Source organism: Cherax quadricarinatus, chromosome 92 (genome assembly GCF_038502225.1).
Source record: "Cherax quadricarinatus isolate ZL_2023a chromosome 92, ASM3850222v1, whole genome shotgun sequence".
NCBI lineage: Eukaryota > Metazoa > Arthropoda > Malacostraca > Decapoda > Parastacidae > Cherax > Cherax quadricarinatus.
This window is the reverse complement of record NC_091383.1, coordinates 4,042,325-4,067,923: the sequence shown is the minus strand read 5'-3', so window position 1 is coordinate 4,067,923 and position 25,599 is coordinate 4,042,325. Positions and strand designations below refer to the sequence as shown.

The 25,599-nt window shown below is 40.3% G+C and overlaps 1 protein-coding gene across 5 annotated transcripts in view; it reads right to left on the bottom strand.

Annotated features, from left to right (window-relative positions):
- Nucleotides 1–25,599, bottom strand: part of LOC128698345 (protein bric-a-brac 2) — a 330,205-nt gene that overhangs the window by 277,545 nt on the left and 27,061 nt on the right. For 3 of the 5 annotated variants that reach the window (XM_070104473.1, XM_070104472.1, XM_070104474.1), the window contains exons 2-3: nucleotides 21,854–22,336; nucleotides 9,186–9,224 (exon numbers count right to left, since the gene is read on the bottom strand). In XM_070104473.1, the coding sequence (XP_069960574.1) occupies nucleotides 9,186–9,224; nucleotides 21,854–22,321 (507 nt within the window). In that variant the 5' untranslated portion in view covers nucleotides 22,322–22,336. The remainder of the gene's footprint in view (nucleotides 1–9,185; nucleotides 9,225–21,853; nucleotides 22,337–25,599) is intronic. The other 2 variants (XM_070104471.1, XM_070104475.1) reach the window with 1 other exon arrangement.

Below are 25,599 nucleotides of genomic sequence, written 5' to 3'. Positions count from 1 at the left end.
AGCCTTCAATCCAGTTCACACTTGTAGAAGAAGTCGACAACACTCTTCCTTTCCTTGATGTTCTTCTCTGCAAAGCTGACCATGAACTTCGTTTTAAAGTCTATCGAAAACCCACCAACCAAAACGATCTTCTCCACTTCTACTCTCACCACGACACCAAAACTAAACGTGTAATTATAGGCGTGCACTCAGAATCTGCAGCAATGAGTTCCTTGAGGAAGAATGCACTACAATTGAACAAGTATTTTCTAAACTCCACTATCCTCGTCACTTCATCAGAGACTGCAGACGACGGGTATTAAACATCTTCAACACACCCAGAGAAGACACTGCCGAGAAGAGATACATAGTCCTCCCCACCAACTCCATTGCCAAACACGTTTCCAACATCTTTTCCAATACATCGTTCCAAGTATCTACCTCCACAACCACGACCATCAAGGACATTACCAGTAATAGACAGGACAAGCTTCCATCCTCTGCAGGGGTATACATAATCTCTTGTAATGACTCCAGCAAAATTGTACGTTGGGCGAAGCATCCAGAGACCTCCAAACACGTATTTCAGGACACCAGTAGGCAGGTAGATCTGACGATCCAAGGACTGCTTGTGTTCAACACTGAAATTCACACAACCATTTAATCAACTACAGTAACTCAAGACTTATCGCCACAGAAGACAACACTCAATATCGAAGAATCCTGGAATCATCGCTTATCTGTACATCCAACAACTTCAACCAGAACAACGGCTTCTATAACATAGCTGAACCTCTTGCCAAGAAACGTCTTCATCGCTATCCCACATAAGAATGGAGGAACACTGCAGAAGGTCTACTCATATATTTGTCCAACCTCTTTGTAAAGCTACCCAAGGTCCTAGACTCTATCACCCTAGTCGGAAGATTGTCACATGCAGGATTCTCCACCTGACTCCATCCTATAAATACTCACGTACCTTTCACCCAGGTAGATCCGTTTGTGACTTGATAAAGCCCACTGTGTGGGCGAAACGTTGTCAATAAAGGATCACATTATACTGCTTATGTGCTTATATTTCCACTATGGTGCTCTTCACACTAACTTAAAGGCTGAGGGACTGATTACCTCATCTTTTGTATATAGTTCTACAGTCTTCCATTCATATCCTTGAATTTGTACTGATGAAGCCACTGGATGGCGAAACGTCTACAATAAAGATGCCCAGATGTTGTACATGTGTCTTTATTTGGAAGCTGTTGTTGCTGGTTTTCCTGGACCATCCTTGTGCAGTCACCCAGGTTGCTGGTGGTCCTGGCCCAGGCTTGTCTGGTCAACCAGGTTGTTGTTGCTGGCATTCCACTGGTCCACATATCCATCACAGCCTGGTTGACCTGTCAGCTGGAGGAGTTTTCTCTTGTGAACTTCTATACTTACTCCGGCAGTGTTTCTGACATCTTCAAGATAACTTTGAATAGTCTAGAATCACGGATATTGATACAGAGTTCTCTTATTGCATTCACGGTGTCCCTGCTCTTCAGTGGACTTATTTTACACTTCCTGCTATATCTCTCACTCCAGTATGCTGTTATGGCAGTGTGTAGATTTGGAACCAGGTCCCCGAGTACTTTCCAGGTATATATTATCAAGCATCTCTCCTCCGCTCCAGTGAGTACATGTTCAAGACTTTAAGAAGTTCCCACTAATTTCAATCTTTTACTGACTCTATGTTAGCCGTGAGTGATCTCTGTATCTGTTCCAGATGTGATTTTTCTCCTGCCCTGAACGATACTGTTCCAACTCTGGTATTTCTCCTGCCCTGAACGATACTGTTCCAGCTGTGATATTTCTCCTGCCCTGAACGATACTGTTCCAGCTGTGATATTTCTCCTGCCCTGAACGATACTGTTCCAGATGTGATTTTTCTCCTGCCCTGAACGATACTGTTCCAACTCTGGTATTTCTCCTGCCCTGAACGATACTGTTCCAGATGTGATTTTTCTCCTGCCCTGAACGATACTGTTCCAACTCTGGTATTTCTCCTGCCCTGAACGATACTGTTCCAGCTGTGATATTTCTCCTGCCCTGAACGATACTGTTCCAACTCTGGTATTTCTCCTGCCCTGAACGATACTGTTCCAGCTGTGATATTTCTCCTGCCCTGAACGATACTGTTCCAGCTGTGATATTTCTCCTGCCCTGAACGATACTGTTCCAGATGTGATTTTTCTCCTGCCCTGAACGATACTGTTCCAACTCTGGTATTTCTCCTGCCCTGAACGATACTGTTCCAGATGTGATTTTTCTCCTGCCCTGAACGATACTGTTCCAACTCTGGTATTTCTCCTGCCCTGAACGATACTGTTCCAGATGTGATTTTTCTCCTGCCCTGAACGATACTGTTCCAACTCTGGTATTTCTCCTGCCCTGAACGATACTGTTCCAACTCTGGTATTTCTCCTGCCCTGAACGATACTGTTCCAGATGTGATTTTTCTCCTGCCCTGAACGATACTGTTCCAACTCTGGTATTTCTCCTGCCCTGAACGATACTGTTCCAACTCTGGTATTTCTCCTGCCCTGAACGATACTCTTCCAGCTGTGATATTTCTCCTGCCCTGAACGATACTGTTCCAGCTGTGATATTTCTCCTGCCCTGAACAATACTGTTCCAGCTGTGATATTTCTCCTGCCCTGAACGATACTGTTCCAGCTGTGATATTTCTCCTGCCCTGAACGATACTGTTCCAGCTGTGATATTTCTCCTGCCCTGAACGATACTGTTCCAGCTGTGATATTTCTCCTGCCCTGAACGATACTGTTCCAGCTGTGATATTTCTCCTGCCCTGAAAGATACTGTTCCAGCTGTGATATTTCTCCTGCCCTGAACGATACTGTTCCAGCTGTGATATTTCTCCTGCCCTGAAAGATACTGTTCCAGCTGTGATATTTCTCCTGCCCTGAAAGATACTGTTCCAACTCTGGTATTTCTCCTGCCCTGAACGATACTGTTCCAGCTGTGATATTTCTCCTGCCCTGAACGATACTGTTCCAGCTGTGATATTTCTCCTGCCCTGAAAGATACTGTTCCAACTCTGGTATTTCTCCTGCCCTGAACGATACTGTTCCAGCTGTGATATTTCTCCTGCCCTGAAAGATACTGTTCCAACTCTGGTATTTCTCCTGCCCTGAACGATACTGTTCCAGCTGTGATATTTCTCCTGCCCTGAAAGATACTGTTCCAGCTGTGATATTTCTCCTGCCCTGAACGATACTGTTCCAGCTGTGATATTTCTCCTGCCCTGAAAGATACTGTTCCAGCTGTGATATTTCTCCTGCCCTGAAAGATACTGTTCCAACTCTGGTATTTCTCCTGCCCTGAACGATACTGTTCCAGCTGTGATATTTCTCCTGCCCTGAAAGATACTGTTCCAGCTGTGATATTTCTCCTGCCCTGAAAGATACTGTTCCAACTCTGGTATTTCTCCTGCCCTGAACGATACTGTACCAGATACTGTGATATTTCTCCTGCCCTGAACGATACTGTTCCAGCTGTGATATTTCTCCTGCCCTGAACGATACTGTTCCAGCTGTGATATTTCTCCTGCCCTGAACGATACTGTTCCAGCTGTGATATTTCTCCTGCCCTGAACGATACTGTTCCAGCTGTGATATTTCTCCTGCCCTGAACGATACTGTTCCAGCTGTGATATTTCTCCTGCCCTGAAAGATACTGTTCCAGCTGTGATATTTCTCCTGCCCTGAACGATACTGTTCCAGCTGTGATATTTCTCCTGCCCTGAAAGATACTGTTCCAACTCTGGTATTTCTCCTGCCCTGAACGACACTGTTCCAGCTGTGATATTTCTCCTGCCCTGAACGACACTGTTCCAGCTGTGATATTTCTCCTGCCCTGAACGACACTGTTCCAGCTCTGGTATATCTCTTGCCTTGAACAATACTGTTCCAGCTGTGATATTTCTCCTGCCCTGAACAATACTGTTCCAACTCTGGTATTTCTCCTGCCCTGAACAATACTATTCCGATACTCTGTGATATTTCTCCTGCCCTGAAAGATACTGTTCCAACTCTGGTATTTCTCCTGCCCTGAACGATATACTGTTCCATACTCTGTGATATTTCTCCTGCCCTGAACAGATACTGTTCCAACTCTGGTATTTCTCCTGCCTTGAACAATACTGTTCCAGCTCTGGTATTTCTCCTGCCCTGAACAATACTGTTACAACTCTGGTATTTCTCCTGCCCTGAACAATACTGTTCCAACTCTGGTATTTCTCCTGCCTTGAACAATACTGTTCCAACTCTGGTATTTCTCCTGCCCTGAACAATACTGTTCCAACTCTGGTATTTCTCCTGCCTTGAGCAATACTGTTCCAACTCTGGTATTTCTCCTGCCCTGAACAATACTGTTCCAGCTCTGGTATTTCTCCTGCCTTGAGCAATACTGTTCCAGCTCTGGTATTTCTCCTGCCCTGAACAATCCTGTTCCAACTCTGGTATTTCTCCTGCCCAGAACGATACTGTTACAGCTCTGGTATTTCTCCTGCCCTGAACAATACTGTTCCAACTCTGGTATTTCTCCTGCCTTGAACAATACTGTTCCAACTGTGGTATTTCTCCTGCCCAGAACGATACTGTTCCAACTCTGGTATTTCTCCTGTCCAGAACGATACTGTTCCAACTCTGGTATTTCTCCTGCCTTGAACAATACTGTTCCAACTCTGGTATTTCTCCTGCCCTGAACAATACTGTTCCAACACTGGTATTTCTCCTCCCTTGAACAATACTGTTCCAACTCTGGTATTTCTCCTGCCCTGAACAATACTGTTCCAACTCTGGTATTTCTCCTGCCCTGAACAATACTGTTCCAACTCTGGTATTTCTCCTGCCTTGAACGATACTGTTCCAGCTCTGGGATTTCTCCTGCCCTGAACAATACTGTTCCAACTCTGGTATTTCTCCTGCCTTGAACAATACTGTTCCAACTCTGGTATTTCTCCTGCCTTGAACAATACTGTTCCAACTCTGGTATTTCTCCTGCCCTGAACAATACTGTTCCAACTCTGGTATTTCTCCTGCCCTGAACAATACTGTTCCAACTCTGGTATTTCTCCTGCCTTGAACAATACTGTTCCAACTCTGGTATTTCTCCTGCCCCTGAACAATACTGTTCCAACTCTGGTATTTCTCCTGCCCTGAACAATACTGTTCCAACTCTGGTATTTCTCCTGCCCTGAACAATACTGTTCCAACTCTGGTATTTCTCCTGCCTTGAACAATACTGTTTCAACTCTGGTATTTCTCCTGCCCTGAACAATACTGTTCCAACTCTGGTATTTCTCCTGCCTTGAACAATACTGTCCCAACTCTGGTATTTCTCCTGCCCCTGAACAATACTGTTCCAACTCTGGTATTTCTCCTGCCCTGAACAATACTGTTCCCACTCTGGTATTTCTCCTGCCCTGAACAATACTGTTCCAACTCTGGTATTTCTCCTGCCCTGAACAATACTGTTCCAACTCTGGTATTTCTCCTGCCCTGAACAATACTGTTCCAACTCTGGTATTTCTCCTGCCTTGAACAATACTGTTCCAACTCTGGTATTTCTCCTGCCCCTGAACAATACTGTTCCAACTCTGGTATTTCTCCTGCCTTGAACAATACTGTTCCAACTCTGGTATTTCTCCTGCCTTGAACAATACTGTTCCAACTCTGGTATTTCTCCTGCCTTGAACAATACTGTTCCAACTCTGGTATTTCTCCTGCCCTGAACAATACTGTTCCAACTCTGGTATTTCTCCTGCCCTGAACAATACTGTTCCAACTCTGGTATTTCTCCTGCCTTGAACAATACTGTTCCAACTCTGGTATTTCTCCTGCCCCTGAACAACACTGTTCCAACTCTGGTATTTCTCCTGTTCTGAACAACACTGTTCCAACTCTGGTATTTCTCCTGCCCTGAACAATACTGTTCCAACTCTGGTATTTCTCCTGCCTTGAACAATACTGTTCCAACTCTGGTATTTCTCCTGCCCTGAACAATACTGTTCCAACTCTGGTATTTCTCCTGCCCTGAACAATACTGTTCCAACTCTGGTATTTCTCCTGCCCTGAACAATACTGTACCAACTCTGGTATTTCTCCTGCCTTGAACAATACTGTTCCAACTCTGGTATTTCTCCTGCCTTGAACAATACTGTTCCAACTCTGGTATTTCTCCTGCCTTGAACAATACTGTTCCAACTCTGGTATTTCTCCTGCCTTGAACAATACTGTTCCAACTCTGGTATTTCTCCTGCCTTGAACAATACTGTTCCAACTCTGGTATTTCTCCTGCCTTGAACAATACTTTTCCAACTCTGGTATTTCTCCTGCCCTGAACAATACTGTTCCAACTCTGGTATTTCTCCTGCCCTGAACAATACTGTTCCAACTCTGGTATTTCTCCTGCCCTGAACAACACTGTTCCAACTCTGGTATTTCTCCTGCCCTGAACAATACTGTTCCAACTCTGGTATTTCTCCTGCCTTGAACAATACTGTTCCAACTCTGGTATTTCTCCTGCCCTGAACAATACTGTTCCAACTCTGGTATTTCTCCTGCCTTGAGCAATACTGTTAGAACTCTGAGAGTGAACATATAGAGCTACATAGGTCCAAGAGAGTGTAACACTGACTGGTCAATAGACTGGTAGTGAGTAGTCAACAGGAGACAACACAAGTAATTTAAATGTAAGAGAGTTAGTAAGGTAGAGTCATATAGAGCAGCAAGGTAGAGAGTGTAACATGTCTGGTCAAAGACTAGTGAGAGTGGAGAGTGTAAGAGAGTTAGTAAGGTAGAGTCATATAGAGCTACAAGGTAGAGAGTGTAACATGACTGGTCAAAGACTAGTGAGAGTGTAGAGTGTAAGAGAGTTAGTAAGGTAGAGTCATATAGAGCTGCAAGGTAGAGAGTGTAACATGACTGGTCAAAGACTAGTGAGAGTGTAGAGTGTAAGAGAGTTAGTAAGGTAGAGTCATATAGAGCAGCAAGGTAGAGAGTGTAACATGTCTGGTCAAAGACTAGTGAGAGTGGAGAGTGTAAGAGAGTTAGTAAGGTAGAGTCATATAGAGCTGCAAGGTAGAGAGTGTAACATGTCTGGTCAAAGACTAGTGAGAGTGGAGAGTGTAAGAGAGTTAGTAAGGTAGAGTCATATAGAGCTACAAGGTAGAGAGTGTAACATGTCTGGTCAAAGACTAGTGAGAGTGTAGAGTGTAAGAGAGTTAGTAAGGTAGAGTCATATAGAGCAGCAAGGTAGAGAGTGTAACATGACTGGTCAAAGACTAGTGAGAGTGGAGAGTGTAAGAGAGTTAGTAAGGTAGAGTCATATAGAGCTGCAAGGTAGAGAGTGTAACATGACTGGTCAAAGACTAGTGAGAGTGGAGAGTGTAAGAGAGTTAGTAAGGTCAGTGTGGAGTGCTAGACGAACTATAATTAAAAGGTCTGTTATAACTTTATTGATGTGTCAAATGCCAGAGTCTGTGTCACAGAAGGGGCTTTTATTTTGATGATGATGATAATAATTATAATAATGAGTGGTGATAATAATAATGAGTGGTGATAATAATGAGTGGTGATAATAATGAGTGGTGATAATAATGAGTGGTGATAATAATGAGTGGTGATAATAATGAGTGGTGATAATAATGAGTAATGATAATGAGTGGTGATAATAATGAGTGGTGATAATAATGAGCGGTGATAATAATGAGTGGTGATAATAATGAGTGGTGATAATAATAATGAGTGGTGATAATAATGAGTGGTGATAATAATGAGTGGTGATAATAATGAGTGGTGATAATAATGAGTGGTGATAATAATGAGTGGTGATAATAATGAGTGGTGATAATAATGAGTGGTGATAATAATGAGTGGTGATAATAATGAGTGGTGATAATAATAATGAGTGGTGATAATAATAATGAGTGGTGATAATAATGAGCGGTGATAATAATGAGTGGTGATAATAATGAGTGGTGATAATAATGAGCGGTGATAATAATGAGTGGTGATAATAATGAGTGGTGATAATAATGAGCGGTGATAATAATGAGTGGTGATAATAATGAGTGGTGATAATAATGAGTGGTGATAATAATGAGCGGTGATAATAATGAGTGGTGATAATAATGAGTGGTGATAATAATGAGTGGTGATAATAATGAGTGGTGATAATAATGAGTGGTGATAATAATGAGTGGTGATAATAATGAGTGGTGATAATAATGAGTGGTGATAATAATGAGTGGTGATAATAATGAGTAATGATAATGAGTGGTGATAATAATGAGTGGTGATAATAATGAGCGGTGATAATAATGAGTGGTGATAATAATGAGTGGTGATAATAATAATGAGTGGTGATAATAATGAGTGGTGATAATAATAATGAGTGGTGATAATAATGAGTAGTAATAATGAGTGGTGATAATAATGAGTGGTGATAATAATGAGTGGTGATAATAATGAGTGGTGATAATAATGAGTGGTGATAATAATGAGTGGTGATAATAATGAGTGGTGATAATAATGAGTAGTAATAATGAGTGGTGATAATAATGAGTGGTGATAATAATGAGCGGTGATAATAATGAGTAGTAATAATGAGTGGTGATAATAATGAGTGGTGATAATAATGAGTAGTAATAATGAGTGGTGATAATAATGAGTGGTGATAATAATGAGTGGTGATAATAATGAGTGGTGATAATAATGAGTGGTGATAATAATGAGTGGTGATAATAATGAGTGGTGATAATAATGAGCGGTGATAATAATGAGTGGTGATAATGAGTGGTGATAATAATGAGTAGTAATAATGAGTGGTGATAATAATGAGTAGTAATAATGAGTGGTGATAATAATGAGTGGTGATAATAATGAGCGGTGATAATAATGATTAGTAATAATGAGTGGTGATAATAATGAGTAGTAATAATGAGTGGTGATAATAATAATGAGTGGTGATAATAATGAGTGGTGATAATAATGAGCGGTGATAATAATGACTAATGATAATGAGTGGTGATAATAATGAGTGGTGATAATAATGAGCGGTGATAATAATGAGTAATGATAATGAGTGGTGATAATAATGAGTGGTGATAATAATGAGTGGTGATAATAGTGGTGAGAGTGACCTACCTGGTAGACAGGACTCAACAACAGCTGCTGGTCTGACGGCTGCAAAGAAACAAAGTCAAACAATAAGTCAAGAAAGTTGTTGTGACCCACAAGGTCAAACAAAAGTTGTTGTGTGACCCACAAGGTCAAACAAAAGCTGGCAAGTGTGATTAACTATTATTATTATTATTATTATTATTATTATTATTATTATTATTATTATTACTATTATTATTATTACTATTATTATTATTATTATTATTATTATTATTATTATTATGCAGAGGGGAGTGACTCTTATCCATTATTACTGTTCATAATGAATAATAATAATAATATTTTCACATGAGAGCACTAAACATCAATGGGTCTTACAGCACTAAGCCAGTAGGGACAGACATGTCCACGAGGTCAATGAAAAATGAAGCGTCATGGCGCACTCATATCCAACACATAACCAAAAAAGTATCCAAAACAGTTGGGATCCTCTCCAAGATACGATACTACGTGCCGCAAAATGCCCTTCTCACACTATACCACTCACTTATTTATCCATACCTCACCTATGCTATTTGTGCTTGGGGATCAACTGCAGCAACACACCTAAAGCCAATAATAACCCAACAAAAAGCCACAGTAAGAATAATCACTAAATCCCATCCCTGGCAACACACCCCCCCAGTCTTCATAGATCTAAACTTACTCCCTGTTCAGTACATCCACACTTACTACTGTGCAATCTACATCTACAGGACCTTAAACTCCAATATCAACCTTGACCTAAAATGCTTTCTTGATAGTTGTGACAGAACCCACAGGCATAACACCAGACACAAACATCTCTACGACATTCCCCGTGTCCGACTAAACCTTTACAAAAATTCAATGTATGTCAAAGGCCCTAAAATCTGGAACACCCTATCTGAGAACTCTAGAACTGCAGACACATTCATCACCTTCAAAACTACCATTAGAAAACATCTTATCTCCCTGATACACCCCGTCAACTAACTACACGAATACCACCTGGTGGTTCACACTTTTACTCACCCATTTGACCATAAACAGAAATATTAATCTCAATCTTAAAATAATGAATCCTATGATACTCCAATACTGAAACTATGTACTGTGCCGAAACAAAAGCATTCACATTGCTAAACTCACAAACTAGTATTTAGTCACTTAGCCATAATACCAACTTACCTCATAATTTGTAATATTTTAAAATAAAGAATTAAACTAAGTCTGCCCGAAATGCCTAGCCATGCTAGGCGTTCTAGTGGTACACTCTGTAATCATTATTTAACTACATGTAAACCACACAACAACCAAATTCTGTAAATTCAACATTGTAATCTTTATAGAGAATAAACTTTGAATTTGAATTTGAACTAAGCCAGTTCCATCTCAAATTCAAATTTCATATCAAATCATTGTCCATAATATACATCAATTAGAAAACCTCGTCATTTCTAAGACATCACAGAAAAAAAACACGGCTGGGATAGAACTGGATTCCATGGAGTTTTACGACTCATTTGCCATGGGTTCAAATCCCACCCGTACCGGGATTTGTTTACAATCGAATTACAGTGGACCCCCGGTTTACGACATTATTTCATTTCAGAAGTATGTTCAGGTGCCAGTACTGAACGAATTTGTTCCCATAAGGAATATTGTGAATTAGATTAGTCCATTTCAGACCCCCAAACATACACGTACAAACGCACTTACATAAATACACTTACATAAATACACTTACATAATTGGTCGCATTGGGAGGTGATCGTAAAGCGGGGGTCCACTGTATTACGTTTTCGTGAGTTAAGACATTGCATTATTATAATCAAAACTAAGCGCTAAATCCTTCAGGGGTGAGAAGAGGGAGGATGTACTACAGAGCGAAGTCGAAGCCACACTAGAGCCAGTTTTAAGAGACTGACAAGTTTAAGTCAGATTCTCAGGCCCCAGGGCAGTCTGTCACTGTACACGAGTCCAGAGGAAAAATTGTTGTAACAAGATACAGTGGACCCCCGCATAATGATCAGCTCCCAACTCGACCAATTATGTAAGTGTATTTTTGTAAGTGCTTTTGTAGGTGTATTTTTCGGGGTCTGAAATGAACTAATCTAATTCACAATATTTCTTATGGGAACAAATTCAGTCTATAACGGCACCCAAACAGACTTCTGGATTGAAATAATATCGTTATGCGGGGGTCCACTGTACAGGAGGTGAGGCGGTTCAGAAGACTGAGAAAACAAAGGAAAAGGCCTCCTTGAGAATGAAAGAACCCACTGACCCGAACTGAATAGTGCCCACCACTGACACTAACAGTATATACTCTACATACCCTTGATGAGTTCTGAGAGTTTTTCTATTCTCAGAAGACCGGCCATGGGCCAGGCTCATCTGGTGCCACTTTCCTTGGACACCTACCAGGTGTGCACCACCTGCATGGCACCTTCAGATGGAGACAAACGGTGCAAAGTCGACATATGATGAAAAAGATACAACTGCAGAGAGAAACTTCATTTAGACATTTTACCTGTGGACAAACTTCTTCAATCAATAACTGAAGAAACTTTTCCACATGTGAAATGTCCCTTTCCCCCAAGTACAGTGGACCCCCGCATAACGATTACCTCCGAATGTGACAAATTATGTAAGTGTATTTATGTAAGTGCGTTTGTACGTGTATGTTTGGGGGTCTGAAATGGACTAATCTACTTCACAATATTTCTTATGGGAACAAATTCGGTCAGTACTGGCACCTGAACATACTTCTGGAGTGAAAAAATATCGTTAACCGGGGGTCCACTGTACCTGCAGAGTTAATGACTCGAGTCTTTGCAAAACTAACCTTTGAATGGGTGGGGTTAAAACCCATGGCAAATGAGTCATAAAACTCCAGGCCAGTGGCTTACACACTGGCCCGGGCCAGTGGCTTACACACTGGCCTGGGCCAGCTGCCCACAATAAGATTCATCTATGGGTTCTAACCCCCGCCCGTTCAGTGGTTTGTTTGCAATCATGTTATTGTGATTTCATGGGTTCTTACAAAGTTTCTTGCTTAGACAGGCAGCAGCAACAGCTAATACCTTTACCTCTGATATACCTTTGACGAGTTTCAAGAGTACTTCTACTTCTGGAACCCGGTCATTGGCAAGGCTCTGAAGGTCAAACCAAAATGAATAATAGGAGTTGTACACTTTTGATTCTAACTCCTTAACACATAGACGACCTTCAATACTCTTATCAGTATCAAAATGACAAGGAAAATGATTGGCTGGATACCTAGAACATTAAAAACAAGAGATGCCAAACCAACGATTCTCTTAAAATCATTTGTTTTCTCAAGGCTAGAATGATGCAAGAGAAATTAGATTTTGAAAATGTAAAGGGAACTTTCACTGCTTGCATAAATTCAGTCAAGCATCTGAACTACTGAGAATGCTTTAAGTCCCTTGAAATGTACTTCATGGAAAGTAGGCAAGAAAGGTACATCATAATCTATACCTGGAAAATCCTGGAGCGACTGGTCCCAAATATGCTCAGTGAAATCCCCCAGGGTTCAGCTAGCTGGGTGGAAACACTGGGCATGTTACCTTACACCTAATGTCACTGTTCACCTAGCAGTAAGTAGGTTACTAAGTGTTAGTTGACTGGTGTGGGTGGCACTTTGGGGGGCAAACTTAAAGGACCACAATGGGAAAAAGACAGAGTCCTTGATGAAGCACTGACTTTATTGGGTTATCCTGGGTGGTTAAGTCTCCCTACCCTGGGTAAACTTGGGTGGGTAACCCTCCCTACCCTGGGTTAACTTGGGTGGGTAACCCTCCCTACCCTGGGTTAACTTGGGTGGGTAACCCTCCCTACCCTGGGTTAACTTGGGTGGCTAAGTCTCTGGTTTAAAAACCCAACAAATCTTATCTTGATACTAAACCTAGCACTCTGTGGAAGATAATCAAGCTCGAAGTAACTTGCTGTAACCAAAAACTATCTTAATTTTATTGGTAAAACTGAAATTTCCGAAAAACTATTGAAAATTCTTTGAAAACATCAAATATTGCAAAATAACAAGGCTTGTTTTTTCAATAAAATTTTCATTTATACAAAATTTTCCCCTTAAAACACTACTACTTGTGCTGAAAGACCCATACAGGTTTACCATTCACAAGCCATATAAGACACATTTTTTCCCACAGTAAGTTTTGGAAAATCATCCTGCGCCTTATATACTCAAGGTCAGGGTCAAAGGCAGGCTTTGTGTTACACTTTAGCAGTTGTTTACTAACATTACGTTGCTCGACTCACGAAATCGTAAAGACACGATTACAAACAAACCATACCACGGACGGGGATAGAACCTGCGATCAGAGAGTCTCAAAACTCCAGACCGTCGTTACGTTACGTTACAGGTCCCAATGATGCCAGATTAGTGATGGCCGACCTGTATAAAAAAACAATGTTCAATTCGAACTATGTTATATATTCCTAGTATTAAGTAGTCTGTTAAGCATTAGGTTTAGTCCACCTGAAATGCTCCAGCATGATAGTGGCTTTCTTTGTACTTAGCAAATCAAAATTGTAATTATACATTGTAAATTATGCAAAGAAATAAAATCTTTAATCCTTAACTCTACTGTACACCTAATACTTACTTCAGAGCGTTTCACTAATACTGCACTTTTCATTCATATTCGTGCTTATTATTTTCAGCACTTGCCTTGCTCTTTAGATAGTTTTCAGCAATTTTCAATTTTTTTTTATAATTTTTATTCTTCGACATCGTTTTATTAGGCTTAGTACTAATGCACACTTAATAAATGATAGTGTAAACATGCTTTTAGGCTTTTATAGGCACTGGCAAGTGAAAAAAAAAGTGTCATTCACTTTATGGTGATATTCACTTTACAGCAGCGGTCAGGAAACTAACCTACCGTATTAGTGAGGTATGTCTGTACCGTACGCATAATTTACATATCTGTCAACACACCGACGGTTTCCCACTGAGGCACGGTGACCCGAAAAAGAAGAAAACATAAAGCTTACCTTCTTTTTACTGTATTTAGTAATTAATATAGGAGAAAAGGTCACCAGTCCCTTGCAATTTACAGATATACAGTGGACCCCCGGTTAACGATATTTTTTCATTCCAAAAGTATGTTTAGGTGCCAGTACTGACCGAATTTGTTCCCATAAGGAATATTGTGAATTAGATTAGTCCATTTCAGACCCCCAAACATACACGTACAAAAGCACTTACATAAATACACTTACATAATTGGTCGCATTGGGAGGTGATCATAAACCGGGGGTCCACTGTACTGATACATGATTTCAATGTCAACATTAGCATTATCATCATCATTAATGGGGAACCAGTAAACATGTAGATAGAAGTCACACACTACCTGGGGATGGGAGGTAATCATATCTGATCCAATGACGGGAAGGATACTTCCAATTCTTTAAATTAAGAGCTCCCACCAGCATCAAGGTACCCAACTGAAGGAATATTTAGACGATCCTACAGATCAGCTTCCTTATAAACCTCCTCTATATAGTAAAATAATAATACTTTATTTCACAGACTGGGCTGCAAAGGCTTTGACCCCCGAAACCCTCTCCAGGTATACTCCAGGTATACAAGATCATTTTTCATGATTCACGAAATCGTAATGACACGATTGCAAACAAACCATACCATGTTGACGGCTTTGAGGAGACTTGAGCTAGAGTTCGTCACGACCACGCTAGCTGGAGATTCGTCTGTGTGAATAACTTGCATTTGTGGTCACAGTGGTGCCTATGCTAACCTTCCTATGGTGTAGAAATATACCTAGTTGGACAAATCTTATTGTAGCTAGCTGGTCCAGTGGCTAACGCGACGGTCTGGAGTTTTGAGACTCTCTGACCGCGGGTTCTATCCCCGCCCGTGGTATGGTTTGGTTAATTTTTCATAATTGTGATTGATAAAGTATTGTATGTACCTATTATAAAGTTTAACTGATAAATTATGGACAATAAGTTAAGAATTAGTACTTTATCACTGATAGGAAGTATTTCACAGCTTCTCTCAGGCTTTGAAGAACTGTTCCCATCACTACTTGTCCATTGTGGTGTTATTATTAAACAAAATTAAGGGTTATTTTCGGGCCACAGTAACCCCGGCCTGTGACTAGGCCTCATGGTGGATCAGGACCTGATCAACCAGGTTGTTCTACATCTTCAAGGGTGGACTGATTATTTTTTTTTTTATTATCACACTGGCCGATTCCCACCAAGGCAGGGTGGCCCGAAAAAGAAAAACTTTCACCATCATTCACTCCATCACTGTCTTGCCAGAAGGGTACTTTACACTACAGTTTTTAAACTGCAACATTAACACCCCTCCTTCAGAGTGCAGGCACTGTACTTCCCATCTCCAGGACTCAAGTCCGGCCTGCCGGTTTCCCTGAACCCCTTCATAAATGTTACTTTGCTCACACTCCAACAGCACGTCAAGTATTAAAAACCATTTGTCTCCATTCACTCCTATCAAACACGCTCATGCATACCTGCTGGAAGTCCAAGCCCCTCGCACACAAAACCTCCTTTACCCCCTCCCTCCAACCTTTCCTAGGCCGACCCCTACCCCGCCTTCCTTCCACTACAGACTGATACACTCTTGAAGTCATTCTGTTTCGCTCCATTCTCTCTACATGTCCGAACCACCTCAACAACCCTTCCTCAGCCCTCTGGACAACAGTTTTGGTAATCCCACACCTCCTCCTAACTTCCAAACTACGAATTCTCTGCATTATATTCACACCACACATTGCCCTCAGACATGACATCTCCACTGCCTCCAGCCTTCTCCTCGCTGCAACATTCATCACCCATGCTTCACACCCATATAAGAGCGTTGGTAAAACTATACTCTCATACATTCCCCTCTTTGCCTCCAAGGACAAAGTTCTTTGTCTCCACAGACTCCTAAGTGCACCACTCACCCTTTTTCCCTCATCAATTCTATGATTCACCTCATCTTTCATAGACCCATCCGCTGACACGTCCACTCCCAAATATCTGAATACATTCACCTCCTCCATACTCTCTCCCTCCAATCTGATATCCAATCTTTCATCACCTAATCTTTTTTTATCCTCATAACCTTACTCTTTCCTGTATTCACCTTTAATTTTCTTCTTTTGCACACCCTACCAAATTCATCCACCAATCTCTGCAGCTTCTCTTCAGTATCTCCCAAGAGCACAGTGATTATATCTCTACTGCTTCTGCTGCCTCCTCTATATTCGACTGAAGAAGCCTACTGTGTAGGCGAAACGTTTCGGAATAAAGATGCCTAACTGTTTCACATGTCTTATTAACTTGTTGATACTGTATACCATTATCATATTCACATATGTAAACTTCTTTACAATACAATTGCCAACAGACAATCTTAACAATGCAAAACAAGCTACATAGGAACGGAAATCTTTAAATCTAGATCTTTTAGACTCTTGTACATTGTACACAACAAGACAATGTATAAGACAAAAGCAGATAAGAGGGGATATTTTCAGAAGCATGGGTTGCCATTGATATTTTCTGCTTTGCCTTTAAGAATTTCCCCTCCTATTTGTCGGTGTCTTGCAACATTGCTCCTGACAATACGTAAATGTGAAAGATCTTGAGCTAAAGATTTTCCTCCCCATGTGCTTTGTTTTGCACAAACTTCTTCACAGAAAGCCTCTTATTATGCAATGCATTTCAGGGCTATTCAGTTTTCAATTAACTTTTTTAAATGCACTTAAAAAAATTGCACTATATAGAGGCACTTTATAAGTGAGCTGACTAAATTTTAAATAAGAAAAAGGCACAATACCGTTACTGGAACAATACACAAATAACCCACACGAAGGAGAGAGAGAAACTCGTGACTACGTTTCAGTCTGATCTGAACAGAAACAGTGTCATCATAAGCTTCTCTCTCCTATGTGTGGGTTATTTGTGTAATAGCATTTTAATACTGTACCTACCTTGCCAATATTTACACTGTGAGGTGATATGAACCCAGCAGGTGATTGGTCCATAAGGGCGAGCATTAACCTGTTGTGTCTCTGCCCTCTTGCATGGCGCTCAATGTCATAAGATCCTTGGTGGGCAATGGAAACGTCTTTTTGGCAAATGTTGCAGAATATATGTTTATCTGACATAGCAGATCTCCTCACAAAGTCATAGATTTCCTCCCACGACTGATTATAGCTGGTGCTGTACTTAACTGATTTCTTCTTTGACAGAGTCTGTGGCCAAGAAGGCTTTTTCCTAATCAAGTTACTTGTCCTCTGACCAGTGTCTGAATGTTCATCAAGTGTCTGAATGTCTGAACAGTATCCGAAGCTTTTCTGCATCTCTGATCCACAGTTGACAAAATATTTTTCCTCAGACATTTTAAGATTTTTTCCTAAGCAATAAGAAAGATCACGAATAACAACCAGTACAGTGCTACAAGATACACAGTAACTCAGGAATGTGAGATAATCCTGAATCAAGAGCCATTCTGCAACATTGAGACACTTATGACTCACAAAATGGTAATAGCTAATTGCAAATAAGCCACAGTATGGGTGGAGTTCAAACCCATGCCGAGTGAGTCCTAAAGTTTCAGACCAGAGCGTAAGTCACATGGGCCAACCAGCTACAATAACATTCATCCAACCCGGTATATTTATACACCATAGGGAGATTAGCATGGGTCCCACTTCTATTAAAACATATCACTTTGTGTCAAGCTTTACCAAGTCATACAGACTCAACACAAAGGAAAACCTTCTCTTAATAAAAACTCTGAGAAGTGGAATGATGATACCGACAACACGTGGAAAAAGACACTTATGTACAGATCAGAACATTTATTAGAAGAAACATTTCACCACTCGTGGTATAATGTTTTCTCTACCATTACTCGTTTCCTTCCTGTTATGTATTCTCTGATTCACTGCAGTGCTTTTCCTATTATTCCTGCCTGCTCCCCTAGCTTCTACACCACTCTCTTATGAATAACATTAGTTAATTACTCTCATTCCTCAATAATGAATGACATTAGTTAGACAAACTCAATCCTAGATAATAAATGACATTAGTTAGATAAACTCAATCCTAGATAATAAATGACATTAGTTAGACAAACTCAACCCTAGATAATGAATGACATTAGTTTGACAAACTCAACCCTAGATAATGAATGACATCTAGTTAGATAAACTCAACCCTAGATAATTAATGACATAGACAAATTCGGTCCTAGATAACAACATCTAACTACAGTAATGCAGAATAGACGCTACCAAAACAGAAACATATTAATCAGTTGACAGCTACTGAGTTTTCTGCCCTCATATTCATGCTTTTTCTTTCAACAATGATAGGCCTACTTGCCTTTGCACACACACACACATGCACACACAGGCCTAGTCATAGCATTCTAACCCTCACAAATTAAAGATTAACCCTTAAACTGTCCAAACGTAGATCTACGTTTTTTCAACATTTGAAAGTATGTAAAAAAAGTAGATCGTTTTTTTTTTTATTTGAAAACGTGTAAAAAAACTTTGATCTACTTTTTTTTTTGCTATATTTGAAAATATGTAAAAACAAAAACGTAGATCTACTTTTGGAGCACTACACATGTGAACATAGATCTGCTTGGACAGTTTAAGGGTTAAAGATTCGTTATTTCATCATAACACAATAACAAAAAAATGTTTGTACAAAGATGGGTGACATTTAGATGTGCATGTTGAAAGCTCCTTGATATGCAAAGCATTTTGAGTAAATTTCAGCCTAACTTCAGACTAATAAGGCAATAAGTAATTGGTTGTTATATGGTCTCTAAGTGGTTGTAATGGAATTATTTAAAGCCCCCTAGGTGTATGACGGGGCAGTGCTGGGCCCTCATCCTTCTCAAAATTAAACAGAGCGGAACCCTCATATCCACGGATTCGGTATCTACTGTTTCAGTTATCCATGGTTTACTGTGGAAAAGTTTATTTCTGCTATGTGCGGGTTATCTGTGAATTGCTGGAGTCATGGTATTATGCCTAACCTGCTGTATAAGCGGGGCCCTACAGTACCCCAGAACCTAACCTGCTGTATCAACGGGGCCCTACAGTAGCCCAGAACCAAACCTACTGTATAAGTGGGGCCCTACAGCAGCCCAGAACCTAACCTGATGTATAAGCAGAGCCCTACAGCAGCCCGGAATCTGATGTGTTGTATAAGGGGGGCCCTACAGTAACCCAGAACCCAACCTACTGTATAAGCGAGGCCCTAAAGTAGCCCGGAACCTAACCTGCTGCATAAGCGAGGGCCCTCCTGCACATAATAATAAACAGTGTTACAGTGAAGCCGAAACTTTGAGATAATACAATACTACATGAGACAATTGCTGTTCTTTTTGTTTATAATTCAAAATGAAGGCTGGATGACATAAGTTTACCTCATACTACTTATATAGTAAAGCAATCAAAAAAGGCCTATAGGCTCACAAACAAGCTAGCATAATGGAACCCTTGTTCACACTTTTTCTTAATCCCTCCCTGCCTCTCACCCATGTTGGGTCATGTTGCCAATGAGTTGATGAAGAGTGTAGATGAATATCACCCGGGGCAGGGAAAGTTGAATCTCGTCAGGTCAGTGGACACTGAGGATAGATGAACATGACCCGGGACATTACATGCCATTAATTAAGTCAATGGGACACTGGGGATAGTGGCACTTTATGTTTGAACAATGCCTGTACTGACCAAATGTTAAATAAATTAGGAGTCTGAATAGGTAGAAGATACGAGAGGAAAACATATGTTCTGGTACTGGATAAAACATAGATAAAAGGGTGAGGAATTTGATTGGGAAATTCAAACACTCTTGGAGTATAATAAGATTTTGTTTGGTTTTTAACACAGAGGGTTAGCCACTAAGGATAACCCAAGATAGTCAGTGTGCCATTGAAGACTGTCTGTCTTATTTCCATTGTGATCCTTCAATCTTGTCCCTCAGGATGCCACCCACACAAGTCAACCAACACCCAGGCACCTACTTACTGCTAGGTGAACATGTCATGTGGGTTCGATAACGTGGATGGGGTAAAAATACTCACGTAGGCTGGTTTGTACGTATAATTATAACGGAAAGTATGGGAAACGCCATCAGCCGCCCTGCCTCTCTCTGCTCCCTATCTCAGACTGACCCACTAGTGCCTAGCAGGTGAACGGCATTCAAAAACATGCTATGGTCAGCAGCAACATGAATAACAGTCAGTGATTCACACAGACGGTTGGTAGTGAGTCATCTACTGGTAACTGGTTACTGGTAACTGGTACTACTGGCAACCAGTTACCAGTAGATGACTCACTACCAACCGTCTGTGTGAATCACTGACTGTTATTCATGTTGCTGCTGACCATAGCATGTTTTTGAATGCCGTTCACCTGCTAGGCACTGGTGGGTCAGTCTGAGATAGGGAGCAGAGAGAGGCAGGTCGGCTGATGGCGTTTCCCATACTTTCCGTTATAATTATACGTACAAACCAGCCTACGTGAGTATTTTTACCCCATCCACGTTATCGAACCCACATGACAAACAGGGATAGCAGGTGTAAGGAAACATGCCCAACATTTCCACCCAGCCAGGGACTGAACCATGAACACTCATTGTGTGAGGCGAGAGCGTTGCCAACCAAGCCATGGGACACGTAATATTGTCATACAGTGAAGAATTATAGCATGTATAAATATCTGTGATACTACATACCTTTGACCAGCTATAAATTTTTTTTACCCTCGTAGCCCACACTGGGGCCTGGTTTTTCTGGTGGTTATCTGGTCAATAAGGCTATTGCTACTGGCAACATGCTGGCCCACATATATATGTATCACAACCTGGTTGACCTGGATAAGATTCATCCAACTAGGCTGAATAAGATTTATCCAACTAGGCGGGATGAATCTTACTGTAGCCAGTTGGCCAAGCAGTTAACGGACTGGCCTGGAGTTGTAGGGCTCACTTGCCATCTGTTCAAACCTCAACCGTTCCATGGTTAGCTGTTTGTTTATTTTGATGATGGTCCAGGATGGCCCCAAATGTAAGGTTTTCTCCCCAAATCTAGGGTTAACTACAAACACAAGTCATTGTAACATACTGCAAGTGACTTTTGTTTGTGACAACGTCCAGGCTGTTACCATCAATCCTCGACATGTAGGGACCCTTGAAGGGAAGGAATTTTCATGTTGGTGATGGGCTCTTGATCACAGGAATTGGAATTGCTCCCCTTCCTCACATTACACCTGATTGCTCCCCATTCCCCATGAATATAATAATAACACTTACATATATGTAAGGCTTAACTAACTTCACTTGGACAGTATGTCTATCTTGCACGAGGTTGATGAAAGACTGATCCTCCGCTTGAATGACCACAAAAGGGTTTAGCACTTTACATAATAATAATAACACTGTTGTAATAATAATAATAATAATGTGGTAATAATAATAATAATGTGGTAATAATAATAACAATAATAATAATAATAATATTAACAATAATAATAATATTAATAATAATAATAATAATAATAATAATAATAATAATACTGTGGTAATAATAATAAAATGACTTTGAATTTAAAAATACTTACCAGACTGGTAATGCCTTGTGCGTCTGGTCTTGCGTACAAGCCACGAGCACTTCTTTGAGTCCACCACCAGCCTAGCGACTCGTCAAAAGAATCGCCAGTAATGTGGAGAGGATGCTGGCCTCTCTCTGCAATGGAAATATCAGAGACGGTCTCCTCATCATGCAATCCTCTTTGCAGTTGCCAGTGATGTGGCATCAGGCTGCCACATTTTCTTATGTTCTTCCTGTACTTGAGCCCGAGAGAACTATCCAAACTTCGGGCATAATGCATTAACTCTGCCTTTCTTTTGTAAATATCTCGCACAGTCTGTTCACCAATGCCGTATTTCTGGGCAACGATGGTCACGGATATTCCATTGTCTCGGTCAGTTACAAGATTAAGTTTTTCTTCTATGGAAAGTGCTTTTCTGCTTCTTTTCACACGAGTTGAAATTCCTCCAGAAACGACTATTTTGCGCTTGGGAGCCATAGCATATTTTTATTACTGCAATGCAAAACTATTTTTGTTTACTGCACCAAGCTTCTCCCACTAAGGTTAATGTAACTCCGTAAAAAAGAAAGCGCATTCACGGTCATTCACTCAATAGCTGTCTTGCCAAAAGTGCACAGACAGACATCACAATCCCAATGATTCCATGACCTGCAACATCCTCACTTGTACACACATACTGCTCACAGAAATAAACAAATATACAGTGGACCCCCAATTAACAACCTAGATAGAGACCGGACAAGTAGTTTGTTAAGTGAAAAATACACTAAAGAAAACTGCAATTTCCCTATCAGAGCCCAAGTCATAACCTGAAAAGGGGGACCAGGATGATAACAATACGAATCTAAATCCTATTAATTTTTCCAATGATGACATTTACTAAATATGTATTCACGAGGCCTGGTGATGGACCAGGCCGTGGGGGCGTTGACCCCTGAAACACTCTTCAGGTATACTCCAGGTATACCAGAGATGAGTCTATTGTCTAACACAAGCAGAGATAATATACCTCTATTACTGTATATGAATACATAACACAAAAAATATACTAGAAAATATAAAAATACTGAAAGAATAAAAAGACACAATATCATGACTGGAACAATATACAGATAACCTGTACATAAGTAAGTAAGTAAGTAAGTAAGTTTATTCAGGTATACACAAATACAGTTACATAGAATTATCATACATAGCAGCATATGTGTAGAGAACCTGGGATAACACAAAAAAGTCAGACAGTGACTTATTTCCATTGGGGTCCTTTTACCTTATTATTATAGTATAAAGGTTATAATATTTTCTTATTATTCTACAATGAAGATAACATCTTATTATCATACTAAAAAGACTATCTGCTACACCAAGGTCATTAAGACTATCTACAATACGAGGGTCATTACAAGGAATAAGGTAAAATTTACACGTATGTTAGCTAAAAAATAGAAAATCATTCCCCTCCCTTTCTGTAGCTACATTCATCAGACACCTTTTGGCACTCTTCTTGAACTGGTTCATGCTATAACTGGCCTTGACATGTGCGGGTAGTCTGTTCCATTCCTTTATTGCTGTACAATAAAAGGTGTTTGAAGCCTGGCCACTGACTGTGGGTACTACAAAGTTGTGCTCTCTCCCCCTAGTACTATGATTGCTTTGGTTCCCAACCTTGACAAAATTGACAGCAAGAATTATTTCATAATGTTTCAGTCTGACTTAGACCATTAACTAGACACTATTTAATGGTTCAAGTCAGATCGAAATGTCGTCATAAGTTTCATTCTCCTATGTGCGGGTTGTGTAAAATATTGAAAAAATAGTATCACATCATGTTTTTGTTGGGTTGAAGATTTATCACAGTTTTTGGGCTGCCTACGGTTGAGTTGAAAGGTTGCAACAGCCTAAGGATTATCACAACAGCAGCAACATGTGATGGAAATTGAAAATGCTCAAGGAAAGAGGGGTATATTTCCATGGCAGAGATGAGAGACCTTGGGAAGGGAAGGAAGGAGGAACATGTGCATCATCGGTACCTTCCAAGGTGGGAGAGAAATGAAATGAATGTGTTTTTTTAACACATGCTGGCCGTCTCCCACCGAGGTAGGGTGACCTGAAAAAGAAACACTTCCACCATCGTTCACACTATCATTGCCTTGCCAGAAGCATGCAGATACAATTTAAATGTCCCTCTAAACAGCATATCACCTTTAGAGTGCAGGCACTGTACCTCACACCTCCAGGACTCAAGTCTGACTAACCAATTTCCCTAAACCCCTTCGCAAAATAGATTAAGGGAAGCAATAGTCTTTGAAAACACAGTACAATGGATTGTTAAGTTTCACAATTGGTTATTGCAGTTCCCCATTTGCAAGTGTGGGAGTTTCTAAGTTGTGGATCTCCTGTATATAGAATCTAATGATAAATGATATGATGATAAATGATATGATGATATAGGAAAAGTTTTGTCATGACTGGATTCTTCAGTCTTAATTAGTTCTAATTAGTCCTAATCAGAACTAATTAAGACTGAAGATGCCAATCATGACAAAACGTTTCCTTAAATAAATGTCTTGAACTGTACATAAGTGTCTTTTTCAACATAGAATCTAGTCATTAGATTCTATGTCTCTATATTGTTGCATGTGTCTTATTCAAATGGATATATATGGGCCAGTAGGCCACCAACAACAGCCTGGTTGATCAGGCACTCAAGGTGGCTTGGTCAAAAATTGAGTTGGTATGATAGAAAATAAGTACAGGTAGTTATAGCTGGAAAAAGTTCTACTTAGAGCAATCCAATGTCCAAATTAAGTTTCTCAACATAAATGGAAACAACTGTAATGTTTGGATATTATTTTAGTAACATTTTGCTGTTAGGCAGCTGCAACAAGCCTCAATGAGGCAACAAGCCTCAATGAGGCATCATACAGCTCCTACCAGACAAAACACAGCCTAATATCCAAACATTGCAAATATGCATCAGACTGCCAATTTATGGGCTGCAGTTTGAGCCCCACATCCATCTTTTAAGTTCATTTACCTAAACTGACTGTGGGTATACATGTACAGTGGACCCCTGGTTTACGATCACCTCCCAATGCGACCAATTATGTAAGTGTATTTATGTAAGTGCGTTTGTACGTGTATGTTTGGGGGTCTGAAATGGACTAATCTAATTCACAACATTCCTTATGGGAACAAATTCGGTCAGTACTGGCACCTGAACATACTTCTGGAATGTAATAATATCGTAAACCGGGGGTCCACTGTATAGATAAATACAGAATACCATGGCACAATAATACCATGACCAGAACAATACACAAACAGCCCACACACAGGAGAACTTGTGAAAACATTTTGGTTTGATTTAGACCATTAACTAGTCACACAGTGTGTGGCAAGTTAATAGTCAAAGTCAGACCAAAACATTGTCATGAGTTTCTTTCTCCTACGTGAAGGTTGTTTGTGCATAGGTAAATACATTAGGGATAAAGATGACAAATCCAATATTACATACTTCATGCTGACATATTCATTTTGAATTCATCATGTGGAAACAAGTACAATGGACCCCCGGTTTACGATATTATTTCATTCCAGAAGTATGTTCAGGTGCCAGTACTGACCGAATTTGTTCCCATAAGGAATATTGTGAATTAGATTAGTCCATTTCAGACCCCCAAACATACACATACAAACGCACTTACATAAATACACTTACATAATTGGTCGCATTCGGAGCTGATCGTAAACCA